Raw genomic sequence first — 13,681 nt, 5'->3', positions numbered from 1 at the left:
AGTCGGATTCACACGAGCCTCCCTGCCTAGTGACTGATTCACACGTGTTTGGGGGTTTGCACGGTGCACTGAACTGGCTACTATCCCCTGTGGAAGGCTAGGCTCCAGCAAAGGAATTTTATTATTCTTTTATTAATAGACATGTTATTATATCGTTCCCCAAAGGGCCTCCTGCTTTATTTGGCTCTGAGTTCGAATCCTGCTCACGTCCTTGGCAAGAACAGCTCCTTAATAAATGTTTTATGTGTGAACCCTTATCAATAATAAAATGACTTTTTAAAGTATGCCCTGGGACAGCACCCCCACACAAAACCTTGACTAGGAAGTAATCAAGACTCTAGGCAGAAATTCAACTAGGAAGGATTTCCCGGTTGAATGCCAGCCGAAGGGGAGGGCCTAAGCGAGTGGGCGGGGCCAGAACGACTGTGGACGGAGTTCATTGGCCAAGCTCCATGACCCTATTTTTTTTAAATCATCCTTGGGTTAAGCCCGCCCATCTTTGGTAGATGGCTCCTCCTTTTGTCGTCTCCTATCTGCGCATGCGTCTCCCTTCTCCAATCTGCGCATGCCCCTCGTTTTAAGCTGCCCAAACAAGAACCGGCTTTTTTTTTTTTTGACGCAGGCGCTCTGGGCCACCCTTTCCGCCCCGCCCTCGCGCTTTCTCCGGAAAGAAAAAAAAAAAGAAGAATCCCCAAACCACAAAAACCACTTCCTCGCCTCCTCGGCCGCCCCGATTGGCCGTTTGCTCCAGCGCATCCCGCCCTCCCTGCGCTGACTTTTGTTTCGCGTCGCCCGCCTTCCTCTTTCCCGCGGGGGAGATTTGGCAGCCGAGCCGGCCCGGCCGGCCTCCGGGCCCCGCCCCGTGGGAAGTGGGCGGGGACACCCAGCGGAAAGGGCCGCCGCCGCCATCTTGGATCGCGGGTGTCTGTGAGGGAAGAGGAGGGGCGGCGGCGACGAAAGAGGGAAGAAGAAGGAGGAGGAGAAGCCGGAGAGGAGGAGACCCGCCGCCGCCGCCGCTGCTGCCCGTCGCCCCCTGCGCCCTCCGCGGCTCCCGCCCGGGAACGAGACGCTGCTGTGGCCGCCGCCGCTGCCCTCTCCTCAGCCAAGCTGCCCAGTCACCAGCCCCTCGATCCCAGGTAGATCCGGGCGGCCTAGGCCAGGCCTTCCGGCCGGGGCCTTCCCCGGAGTTGCCTAGCAACGGGAGGCGACCGCCTCCCCCCTCTCGGCGGGGGAAGCCGCGCCCGCGGGCGCCAGGCCGGGCTTCCCTTCCGGGAGGCGGAAGAAGGGAGGGGGGGAGGCTGAATGGCGACTATCGGGCCCATCGTCCCCAGCCCGCGCCGCTCCTAGAGGCCTTTGCACCTCCCGTCCTCCCCAGCCGTGCGGGGGACCCCCTCCCGCTGCCCCTTCCTCCCTGTCCCTGAAGAGCCCCCATCCCATCATCCCCATCCCTTGATTCCTGTCCCAGACCCATGGGTCCTGGTGGCGGGGGAGGCGGGGCATAGGCCGGCCCAGAGGAGCTGCGGTTTTTTGGCAAAGAGGAAGCCTTTGGGGTGATGGAGAAGGATTTCTGGGCTTCTTCCTTCCTTCCTTCCCTTCTTCCTTTCTTCCCTTCCTTCCCCTTTCTTTCTTTCTTTCTTTCTTTCCTTTTCTCTCTCTGTATTTCTTTTTCTCTCTGTGTATCTCTTTCCCTCTCTCCCTCCCTCTTTCCTTCTCTCTCTCTCTCTCTTTTCCTTCCTTCCCTTCCTTTCTTCCCTTCCTTCCCCTTCCTTCTTTCTTCCTTCCTTCCTTCCTTTTCTCTCTCTGTATCTTTCTTTTTCTCTCTCTGTATCTCTTTCTTTCCCTCTCTCCCGCCCTCTTTCCTTCTCTCTCTCTCTCTCTTTTCCTTCCTTCCCTTCTTCCTTTAGATTTAGATTTTATTAGATTCCTGGCCCTTTCCTTCCTTCCCTTCTTCCTTTCTTCCCTTCCTTCCCCTTTCTTTCTTTCTTTCTTTCTTTCTTTCTTTCTTTCTTTCTTTCTTTCTTTCCTTTTCTCTCTCTGTATTTCTTTTTCTCTCTGTGTATCTCTTTCCCTCTCTCCCTCTTTCCTTCTCTCTCTCTCTCTCTTTTCCTTCCTTCCCTTCCTTTCTTCCCTTCCTTCCCCTTCCTTCTTTCTTTCTTTCTTCCTTTCTTCCCTTCCTTCCTTCCTTTTCTCTCTCTGTATCTTTCTTTTTCTCTCTCTGTATCTCTTTCTTTCCCTCTCTCCCGCCCTCTTTCCTTCTCTCTCTCTTTCTTTTCCTTCCTTCTCCCTTCCTTCTCTTCTGTTTGCCCTCCTGACTGAATTACCCAAGAGAAGCTTTTTAGAGCAGCAGTCTACCTGCCTACCTTGATGGGTTGAAACAGGAAGGTCCAACCTTGGCCACTTTTTAAGCCTGGTGGACTTCAACTCCCAGAGTTCACTCCCCCGTGCTGGCTGGGGAATCCTGGGAGTTGAAGTCCACAAATCTTTAAAAGTTGCCAAGGTCGGACACCCCTGCGTTAAAACTTTAGGGAGTGCCATGGACCGTATTCCCTGGAACTATATTTACTTATTTCTTTATTAAATTTGTGCCACCTATCGCACGGTTGAGCAATGGTAAAATGAAAGCTGGGGCCAGTCTCTCTTTCAGCCCAACCCCACCTCACAGGGTTGTTGTCGAGATGGGCGCCGTATAAATGTAATAAATAATAAACATAGAGGGAAGGGGTATTAGGTGTGTTCGTCATCCTGATCACTTATAAAGTGATAAAGGCAGGATAAAAATCTGATAAATAAATGAATAAACAGCATTGCATTCTCAGGAAGCCTGGAGTGGATGGATACCTTCTCTAAGGGGTGGGGTACAGCTGCTTCTGGAAAAGGGCTCCCCATTTTCCTACAGCTTGTTTAGTTTTGTTTTAAGTTCTTTACCTTGGCTGTCCTGCAGTCCCAGGTCCCAAAGGTGTCAAGGATGCCACTTGCCGTCTTCCTGTGGAGAAAGTTAGAAACTTGTGTCTGTGAAGCTGTCTTATTTGTCAGCTAGCCTACAACACAACTACATCATGATGTGCAGTGAATGCCACTTGTGCATATTATATCAGAGGGGCAAATTGAGCGTTTAAAAAAAAAAGATTGAGGATTTTGGATAAGTCCTTCTAAGTAGGCTTGAAAAAAGAAATTTTGCCTGGAATCTGGACTAAAAGTAGGATTGACGATATCTTATTGCACTGATTTCTTTTTTTTAAAAAAAAAATTGCCGTGTTAAATGCTTTACCCATTGTAGATCTTCAGTGAGAGATGTTGTGTGCTTGGCTCTGAATAAATATAAGGTGAGCTGTGCACACCTCTTATCCTTTAATCAGCATATGTGTGTACAGTTATGCTTCCTTGTAAGAATGTGGTATGAATGTAATAAACTTTGCATGCTTTGTTTTTCAAATGAACCAAGCAGAGGCTCTTTCTAATAAGGAAAAAAAAAACACCAGTTAAGAATCCTATATACTGATAAACTTGTTTTTCACTTGTCTGCTCAGACTAAGAATATTTTGCGCAAGATTCCTGACAAACTACTATCATATGTTAATGGGTATTATCATATTTGGGAGTGGTACCTTTGCTATAATTTCAGTTTTTGGTTGCTGGGTCTATTTGGCTCACTTCGTTGGCTTGGGGCGATTCACACCTGCTAAGGTGTGAATCTTGTTAAAATTCAGATGTTGTACCAAGGCAGGATTGTGCAGTACAATATCGACAGGGCCTTCTTTAACACCAGCCTGGGACGTGCAAACTTGTCATCCCAATTTTGGTTATATTTACTTGGGCTGAGGGCAGTTCATGTTCTCAAACATCCAGAAGGCACGAAGAAGGAGGAGAAGTGGAGCAGAGATCAATTTTGCATTCTTGGCATTGCGTTTGCAATCCCTGGACACAAAAAGGAAAGATTAGATAAACCTCTGTAGATGTAAATGTGAGGGGATTCCCTGCAGTTGTAAATGATTTTCACTTTGGAGATTCGCCCTAGTTCTGTCATTATTGGGAAGCTTTGTCAGTTTTTCCGGTGTCTGCTGTCTTTTCAGTAGCTCCTGCCAGACAAGGGAGTGGCTTTCTTCAATAAATAAAGAACATTTAAGGCTCTTTATTGTTTCCCGTGGCAAGCGCTGCTGAGCTTTGTACACACACTGATGTATTGTCGTCGTGCAGACCTTCCCAAAGGGCTGGGGCACTATTACCATGAACTAAAAATAGTGCAACCCCATAACTTTAATAAAGAGAAAAGTTCAGAGTTGCCGTGCAGGTAATCCTATGGGCCTGTGACCGCAATTGAGCCGAACACTTACGTTGCGAAGTGAGAAATTGGTTAAGTGAGTTTTGCCCCATTTTACGACTTTTCTTGCCCGATTTGTGAAGCGAATCCCTCTCATTAAGTTAGCAACACGATTCTTAAGTGAAATCCGGCTTCATCCGTGGATTTTGCTTGACCAACGGTCGCAAAAGGGGATCACGGGACCCCCGGACACTGCAACCGTCATAAGTGTGAGTCGGTTGTCAAGCATCCGAATGTAAATCACAGGACCCTGGGGATGCTGCCACGGCCGTAAGTGTGAAAAACGGTCATAAGTCACTTTTTCAGCGACGTAACTTTGAACAGTCGCTAAATGAACCGTTATTAAGTCGAGGACTCCCTGTATGTCTGTGTGAATATGCATTGGTTTGAGTTGAACGCTGTTGAGACAGTAGTTAGATAATAGATTTGCAACAGTTTGTTTAGTGAACGTTCAGAGCTACAACGGCAGTGAAAAAAGTGACTTACGACCGTTTTTCGCACTTACGACCGTTGTAGCATCCCCAGGGTCCCGCGATCAAAATTTAGATACTTGGCAACTGACTCGTATTTATGACGGTCGCCATGTCATGGAGTCACCTTTTGCGCCCTTCTGACCAGCCAAGTCACTTAACAACCACCGTGATTTCGCTTAACAACTGTGGCAGGAAAGGCCATAAAATGGGGAAAAACTCACTGAACAAGTGTTGGGCTCAATTGTGGTCGTAAGCTGAGGACGACCTGTGTATAAGAATATCATTTGCTATTTGAGATTTTTTTTCTCTCTTTCTCTCTCTCTCTCTCTGATTTCTTAAACTTGCCGTAGTAAACAGGCATACATTTTGGCTCTACCCCAGGGTGTGTGAAAGAGGAGACGCGTTTGAAGGAAGTTCCTTAGCCCTTTTTGAAATATTGAAGTATTGATCCATCTGCAAGGCCTTTGCATTCTTAGCGATCCTTGCAAAGAATTAGCCAAGCAGTGCCTTAAGATATTCCCAGCATGGATAGGGCCTGAAATAAGTGTCTTTCATTCATACGGCACATCAGGCTGAATAGAATGGATGAATTCAAATCAGATGACGGTCACGTGCTTACTAGAAGACGCTTGCACTTAGGAAATCGCATCTTCTGACGAGGGGAATGAGCTAAACCCATCAGATTGCAGCTGAGAATTTATTTTTTATTTTTTCTAGTGGGAAAGGACCCAACAGTCGTGCATTCTGGCTTCTCCTCCAAGACAGATTCTTTCTTCATTGCCCTTTCTGATGTACAGTATTTTTCTTTGCAATCTACCAAGAGTATAGATTTCACAATCTCTTTGAGCAATTTAAGCCTTTTTGTTTTGGGCAATACATAAATGTAGCCTGGCGCTCTTTAAAACGAACCGACTTGCCCCTGGTTTTTCTACATACTGTAGGATTTTCTGCCGCCTGCCCTGTCCCAAGCAACATTTCACCTGCCTGCTTTAATTGGTTATAGAAATTGAACCAATAAATTCATTTCCAATGAATTTCCATTCACTGCAGTCTCTCCCCTTCCTTGTTTTCAATGGATTTAGTTAATAGGTTAATCTTTCCTTTGATACCTGTGTAATGTCGTTCTGCTTCTCTTATTTTAACTTGCTCATTAAAACAAAAAACAGACTGGCTAACATAGCTTGCATAGGAAGTTTGTACCTTCAGCTCTAAACAAATGAGCCGGCTTTATTTAAGACTTATAAATAGGTAAATAGCTTGGTGAATGCTTGGGAATCTTTTCCACTATGTTGTTTTTATTAAAGGCGCAGTTCGATCATTTCTCCCAGGAAAAGGAGAAAAATAAGAGGCTTAAAATAATGGGGAGTAGGCAATGTTAGCAATGCACGGTGCTGGGTGAATTGCTCAGAATTGCTCAACAAATTCTTCCACTATCCTGCCAGAAAATTGAGAAAGTGCACATGGGATCTCCAAAATAGCTAGGTGTGTCCACTGTGGGAAAGCTTCCACGATATTTTTTTGAAGGAGCAGTGATCCGATGCTAAAGTAAGATTCTTAAAGGGATGGATATGCAACTGACGTTGCTGATTGGAGGACAAATCCAAAAAATGATGTTTACTTCAACACTGGTAGTTCGTTTAGTGACCGTTCAACGTTCCAACGGCCCTGAAAAAAAGTGACTTACGGCCATTTTTCATACTTAACAACCATTGCAGCATGGTTTACTGCCCTTTATAAAGGCCTTTGCTTCCAATTTAGTTTGCATTTTTAATATTTCCTTTGTCCTCGAGTTACGACACAATTGAGCCCAAAAGTTATGTTGCTAAGTGAAACATTTGATAGGACCGGATCCAAGGACAATCACATTAAGCTGTTTTTTTCTCTCTTCTTTTCTAGTGCCACAATGGCAACTGCACCTTACAACTACTCCTACATCTTTAAATACATCATTATTGGTAAGTATTAACATCGTTTAAAAAACGCCTCGTTATTTCTGCTACCGCACTTTTAACTGCAGCTGGTTTGGGATAATAGAAGTTGTGGGAAGACGATGCTGGAAGGGCCCAACCTACAAATAAGCAGTGAAATGGAAAAAAAAAAAGGATGTATTTTTCGGCATCTGTCGAATCGTCCCTTGCACGCCAGGCTTGGTGAAAAGGTGGCATGCAAAGTCACAAGTCGCTGAATTTTTTTAGTTCAGTGGTCTTGAGGGTTTTTGCCCCCGTTCCTCAAAAGCAGGGACTCAGGTTATTTTTAATGCTTAAGACTGCTGCGCTCTTTATCCGCAGAAGCTTGTGTTGCACAAGTAATCTCTCAAGCCTGCAGATGTGTTTTTTTTCCCCAGCCTGGCAGAGTTTTGGATTTCAAAGCCAGGAAGTGAGATAGAATGATTTACCCTTAAGACACTTTCTTCAGTTGCTACTGTGGTGCTGACATTTGATCCTGGTTTTGTGTCTGGTATTGGGCAAAGCCTACGCTAGATAGTAACATGATATACGCCTTGGAGGACTGGTGGAATATTCTCCAGCATTCATTCCTGGAATGTGATCTTAGACTGATAATCCAGCTTCGAAAGCATTCATTTATCGACTACCTGAAGCTACAAGTGACCTAGGAGTGTTGCAGGGATCCCTATGGTCACGCGATCAAAATTTGGGTGCATGGCAACTGGCACGGATTTACAATGACTGCAGGATCCTGGATTGCCATTTGGGACCTTCCCAGTGGGCTTCCAACAAGCACGCAGAAATTCTGGCCCCCAATATCGGCACAAGCCGAGGACTGTTTTTATAGGCCCCGTGTTTTGAGATCTTTCTTAGCCTAGACACGGGATGTGCGCACACAATGTGATCAGTTTGGTTTTGGTGTGTTTACAGACCATGTCTAATGCCTAGCATGTTGTATAAACATAAGTTATGTTTCAGAGCTGGAAATACAGCTAGAGTTACTCATCTTACTCATCCGTGGCCTTCAGAAGAAATTAAAGAAGTAGGAGCATTTATCACCTTACTTCCAGTTACAAATTCTGTAATAGGAATACCAGAAAAAAAAAATTCCAGAGCAGTTCTCAGTAGCATTATACACTAGTTTTTCTTTTCATTTCCCTTTAAAAAAACAACTTTCTTGGTGCTTGCTTGGCACTTTTATTACGGAAGAATGCTGATTGTGGATCATTACACCATCTATGTGGGCAAAATGGCTCCATATTATTCCACAATTCATTTCTGCAAAAGATACTAAGTCAAGGCAGCAGTGGTAACAATTCACTTCTAAATATTCCTCTTTTTTTTTCATTTTAAGGTGATATGGGTGTAGGAAAATCGTGCTTGCTCCATCAGTTTACAGAAAAGAAGTGTAAGTGTGTATACCTCTCTTTGTAGTTGAAGTAGTAAACACAACGTGACTTTATTCTCTCCGTTTTCCCAACATGTTAATTCTAGACTTCTGTTATGTTATTAAAAGTGCCTTTTTACGGAATGGGAATGATTCCGGATTTCACTGAAGCAATAATGCAATCATTATTGGTTTAATGTTGTGTGTTTTTGTCCAGAGATAGATGTAACAGCCAAAGGTTTATACATTTGCTGGTGACTAGAGCTGGGGAGGTCTTGGCAGAAAACCCATGTCTATTTCTCACTCTTATAAGAAACATGCAGTAGAACAAGTCAGAAATTAATTGCTCTCTGTAATGAACCCCCTCCCAACATAACTGCTGATTTTGGGGGTGCCTTTTGGCTGAGAAGGTGGGTTAAGTAGGTCTTCAGATACGTGGGAATCCCTGTGAATGGAAGCCGGGCGTTAGGTGGATCGTGCTTTCTCACTGTTGTTTCCTTTTGCCTCACAGTTATGGCAGATTGTCCCCACACAATTGGAGTCGAGTTTGGTACCAGGATAATTGAAGTGAGCGGCCAAAAAATTAAGCTGCAGATCTGGGACACGGCGGGGCAAGAGAGGTTTAGAGCGGTCACACGGAGCTACTACAGAGGAGCAGCAGGGGCCCTTATGGTTTATGATATCACTAGGTAAGCGGTCTTTCTGTGCTGGAGGTTTGAACTCGGCCGTGGTTTAAACTCGGTGCCGCCTGCCTCTTAACCAGCTCTGATTGAAGCTGATGCTCTTTTAGCTGACACTGAACTCTGGAGCAAAGCAAGAGTTTGCCTAGTTCATCAAACCCCTTCTTCCTAGCCAGATAATAATTTCCCAGCCTTCTCAAATCGATGTTTAAAAAGCTCCATGCAGGCACGCCATTTTGATGGACATGGTGGAAAAAGGCGTGGGGAAGGGAAGAACCCAAATAGTGAATCTTTCTTTCTCAGACCAAATGGGATGAGGCTGGACTTTCTCTTGCTCTGATCCTCTTAGAGGCAGGACAAATTAGCTGGTGCTCTACAAACGTGACACCTTTTGTTTCTTTTTCTTTTTTCTCTTGCAGAAGAAGTACATATAACCATTTAAGCAGCTGGCTGACAGACGCACGGAATCTAACTAACCCCAATACTGTGAGTGTCACAATTTAGAAACCTTTTGTGTTAAAGGCAGGGGTTGCTAAACAGCATCTGCTCATCTCCAGGTTGACATGTCAGGAAATTGCTCCTTAATTCTAGGTTGCTTCTCTCCTTGATTAGTTTCCATCCGTTGCTTCTTGTCCTGCCCTCAGATGCTTTGGAGAATAGCTTGACTCCCCTCTTCTTTGGGGCAGCCCCTCAGATATTGGAAGACTGCTATCATGTCCCCCCTAGTCCTTCTTTTCATTAAACTAGACATACCCAATTCCTGCAACCGTCCTTCATAAGTTTTAGCCTTCAGCCCTCTTCCTTTCCCCTAGAACGGAATATATCCTCCGTTCTCATAGTAGGCATCGCCCTCTTCCTCTCTGTCTCTAGAAGTCACCAGGTGATGGAGCAGCTGAACAGAGTCCATTACAATTTGCTTAAGGCAGTGGTGGTGAACCTATGGCACGGGTGCCAGAGGCGGCACTCAGAGCCCTCTCTGTGGGCACACGGGCCGTTGCCCCAGTCCTAGGCCTTCAGCTGGGTTTTATAAAACCTTTTAGCTTTAGGCCTCTGCCGCCGTGTGCAAAAAAAAAAAGGTTCAATCAATCAGTCAATTTCAACTTCTTGCAGGAAAAAAAAAGATCTTGCAAAGTTGGAATTGATTGATTGAACTTTTTAGTCCCACCCAGTCTGCCGATATCACCGTAGCCACGCCCACCCAATGGGCCACACCCAGCCAATGGGCCACACCCAGCCAATGGGCCACACCCACCCGGCACCCGCCGATGCATAAGTGGGTTTTGGTTTGCAGTTTGGGCACTCGGTCTCTAAAAGGTTTGCCATCACTGGCTTAAGGGAGACAGTTTTGAAAACGAACGCTTTTCTCAGCTCTGTATTCCAAGGGGAGGGGGGGATTCGTTCCCTTTTGTGCAGCATTGGCTAGAAAGCTTCCCTTCCTGACGATGTGGTGAACTACAGCAGTCATTCCAAGCTAGCTAGCTTTCTGACTTCCTCTTCTAGCATGTCTTGTGTTAATTTCATAATGAGCAGTTCCTTAAAACTGCTTCCTTACCATAATCAGAAACCAAATTGTCCGTTAATTAAAGCATTTGCATCCTGACTCGCCCTTCTGGGGAGGCCCGGTTCCATTTTTTTCCCCCTTTAATGCTTAGAGAGAGAGGAAGGGTGTGTTTTCTTAGCTGCGATGAGGCGTGCTCTGCCAAAGGATCCCAACAGGATCCTTTGGGGCAAAAAGGCCTACCTTTGACAACTGGCTCTTGTCCGCTGCTGGATTTCTTCTAAATGCCCTGTTCTGTCTCTTGTTCCGGATGCAGGTGATCATCCTTATAGGAAATAAAGCAGACCTGGAAGCCCAGAGAGACGTGACATACGAGGAAGCCAAGCAGTTTGCTGAAGAGAACGGTACGCGTGGGTGCACCAGAGTAGCCAAAGCAGAGCCGAGGGTGGCTAAGCACTTGGCAGAAAAGATCGCGCAGAAGCCGCTTAGTGTAGTGCCGATTTAGGCCCTCTGTGTGGTGATGTGGTTACGCGTGGATCGGGCTACTCAAACTGCATCCGTGGCCTTGTCACTTTGGAGACACCAACTTAGCTGGTTGGTGAGATCCGAAAGAGGAATTATTTTGATTTCCGACCTAAGTGGACCTTGCTTTTTGTTCCCCAACAGGCTTGCTGTTCCTTGAAGCGAGCGCAAAAACGTAAGTTGGTTGCTGTATGTTAAAAAAAAAAACACACATTTGTTTCGTGGATGAATTCATCATTTGCCTGCCAAAGCAAGCAATGACAGTGTAATTCCTTAATTGTAGTAGGGGGGAGAAAAAAAGCCCGACAGAAACAGGAGTTCTGAGATTCTTTCCCCATGATTTTTTCTCTGCCAAAAACCTGGCAAACAAAAAAGAGTGACTTGTTTGCAGCACAAGAATCATCTTGATTTATTCTAAGGCCAATGGTTAAATTGCTCTAGTAACGCTAGCTATTGCTTCAAAGCATGGACAGTGCAGTGCGCAAGCAGGATGGGTGCATTTTGTGGGGTCCTTGATGCTCTCCGATACTGGTTATTTTCTTGCAGATGTTTCATGACCCAACTAGGGAACATCATCGTTGTGGATCACGCACATCGGCACTGCCGACGTGACCTAGTTAGGTCATGAAACACCTGCAAGAAAAAAACAAGCACGCCGAGGACCCCCGGCTCCAACCGCAAGCTATAAATACACCTGCATCTGTCGCAAGTGTCCCCAATTAACGCCGTTGCTTTGGCTTGTCCTTTTTCCCCAGAGGTGAGAACGTGGAAGACGCGTTCCTAGAGGCCGCCAAGAAAATCTACCAGAATATCCAAGACGGGAGCCTGGATCTGAACGCGGCCGAGTCAGGGGTACAGCACAAGCCTTCAGCTCCACAGGGCGGCCGGCTAACCAACGAACCCCAGCCCCAAAGAGAAGGCTGTGGCTGCTAGTGACCTCGGTTCCTTGGCTCTGTTTGTGACCTTTCACCTCTGTTAAAGAGCAGTGCTTTTTGGGGCTGCTTCCGTTTTTTCCTCCGCACATCTTACCAGGTTTAATTAAAACTCCTGAGGCAAAAGAGTTTAACACAGTACTAAACTGCTAAAGAATAAAATAAGAGAAAAACTTAGATGTAATCAGGTTATCAAAGGCAAGTAGAGTCATTCCCTCTCTCCCTGCATGGTGAAAATCTAGACGTCTTTATTCCCCCTTCTCTCCCTTTCCCTTCCCCTCCCCATAATTAATTGTCCTTGTGAATAGATGTCACCGATTCATGATTTACAGAACAGAGCTCTGATGCTGGACCTCCCCCTCCCATACGACTTTCACACTCTTTCTCTTTCTCCGCAGAGCTTTGTCTCTTGTAAACTTTGTTAGCTTCAGCTTTTTCTCCCAGTCTGTAACTGGTCTGTCCTTTTTAGTAACAAAAAAAAAAAAAAAAGAAAGGAAAAAAAAAAAGATTTGCTATGAAAACTATTTCCAAGGGTAGAATGGGGTCCTGCGTAGATTGCTTTCGTTGGGAAACTCTGATGTGGTGGTGGTGGTGGCTGGGGCTTTTAGGGGAGGGGGGGGAAAAGAAAGACACTTATTGCTGTGGTGTACGCCCCCTCTCTCTCGGCCTGGGACATGGCCTGGCTTTTATCTCGTACCCGGTATCTTTATGCTGCTGCTTCTGCTCCCTATTTTTACCCACACGGGCCCTTATTAACCAAGCGTAAATATGTATAAATTTTGACGGAACCAAGCTAGACACTCAAATACATCCTGTGTATATGATTTTAATGAAGAAGAAGAAAAAAAACCCAAACCTTAATGACCGGCATTAGAAACTTAAAAGTGAAATATCTGTACAGCTCCACTAAAGATGGCCAGGTCGCCCCGCTTAGTGACTGCAGTCATTGGCCACCCTGGTTCAACTCTTATGACGTTTGGCGGTTGTCCAGAGGACCTTGATGCAGCTCCCAGGGCATTGCTAGCCCAGTGTAGGACCTCTGTGCCCGGTGAGCAACCTACTACTATTTTTATTTTTCTTTGCTGTTACTCCAGGTCTTGTGCACTTGAGGATGTGCTAACTCGCTTTCCCTCTCCCCCCCCCCAAAAAAAGTTCTGCATTTATTCCAGCTGTATATTGCACATCTGTATGCTTCTGGGAAAGGTCTGCTCTAAACTGGACGGTCGCAAAAAGCATTACTCTTGAGGGACTTTGGACTCTACTATGGCATTTGACACTACAGTTCCCCTGGCTTGGCTGCCGATGCTCTCCCCATGTTCCTCTCTGCCATGATTGCAAGCCTCTGTCCCTGGAAGAGGGCTTAAGGAGAGGGGTGGCCTGCAGGATGGAGCCACCCACAGACCCCTCTCCACCCTTAATGGTTCTCTCAATGGCAATCTGGCCGAGAGGTGGTTAAGGCCGGCTGGGGAAAGGATGAGCACGTTTGGTTCTGTTGCCCGCGGTGTCTCAGCGACCCCTCGATTTGACACTAAAACCAGGCCACGTTCCAGTGTGCGCAAAAGCGGACAAACCAGCATAATGTACAGTCAACGTGTGAACCGAAAGCCAAAACTTGGGATGTGCAAACGATTCGCATTTGGGTAGCTTGTGCGCTCTCCCCTCGCTTACGTTGCCCCTTTACGTTTTGGCTCCAGTTTTTTCTCCTCCCTCCTGAAATCTCAAGATTCTTAAAAAGTAGATGGGTGTTACAGAATTCTGCTCTTCGAATTGCACCGTGGGGTGTGGGGTGTGGGTGGGGCGAGGGTTGCCCAGGGACCACGATCTGTTGACACAACTTAAGTTTTGGGCAAAGGCAATTTGCTTCCTGCAGCTTGTTGGCGGTGCAATAATCCCTTTTCTTACCTCCTCTTCCCCCCCCCCTCTCT

General features: G+C 46.2%; 1 protein-coding gene across 1 annotated transcript; it reads left to right on the top strand.

The window, feature by feature from the left end:
- Nucleotides 1–1,066: 1,066 nt before the first annotated feature.
- Nucleotides 1,067–12,341, top strand: RAB14 (RAB14, member RAS oncogene family). The gene is made up of 8 exons (XM_015824688.1): nt 1,067–1,136; nt 6,688–6,746; nt 8,092–8,145; nt 8,636–8,813; nt 9,224–9,290; nt 10,619–10,706; nt 10,969–10,999; nt 11,580–12,341. Exons 2-8 carry the CDS (start codon nt 6,695–6,697, stop codon nt 11,755–11,757), a joined length of 648 nt encoding a protein of 215 aa, XP_015680174.1. The 5' UTR covers nt 1,067–1,136; nt 6,688–6,694; the 3' UTR covers nt 11,758–12,341.
- The last annotated feature ends 1,340 nt before the right edge of the window (nt 12,342–13,681 follow it).

This window comes from Protobothrops mucrosquamatus, unplaced genomic scaffold (assembly GCF_001527695.2).
Source record: "Protobothrops mucrosquamatus isolate PMUCROS unplaced genomic scaffold, P.Mucros_1.0 scaffold2326, whole genome shotgun sequence".
NCBI lineage: Eukaryota > Metazoa > Chordata > Lepidosauria > Squamata > Viperidae > Protobothrops > Protobothrops mucrosquamatus.
The sequence above is the reverse complement of the archived record's forward strand: the minus strand, read 5'-3'. Positions and strand labels throughout refer to the sequence as shown.

Coding starts and splice junctions, on each gene's coding strand:
- RAB14 (XM_015824688.1), top strand. CDS start 6,695: ATGGCAACTGCACCTTACAACTACTCCTACATCTTTAAATACATCATT. Junction 8,814..9,223: donor ATGGTTTATGATATCACTAG/GTAAGCGGTCTT, acceptor TTTCTCTTGCAG/AAGAAGTACATATAACCATT. Junction 11,000..11,579: donor CTTGAAGCGAGCGCAAAAAC/GTAAGTTGGTTG, acceptor CTTTTTCCCCAG/AGGTGAGAACGTGGAAGACG.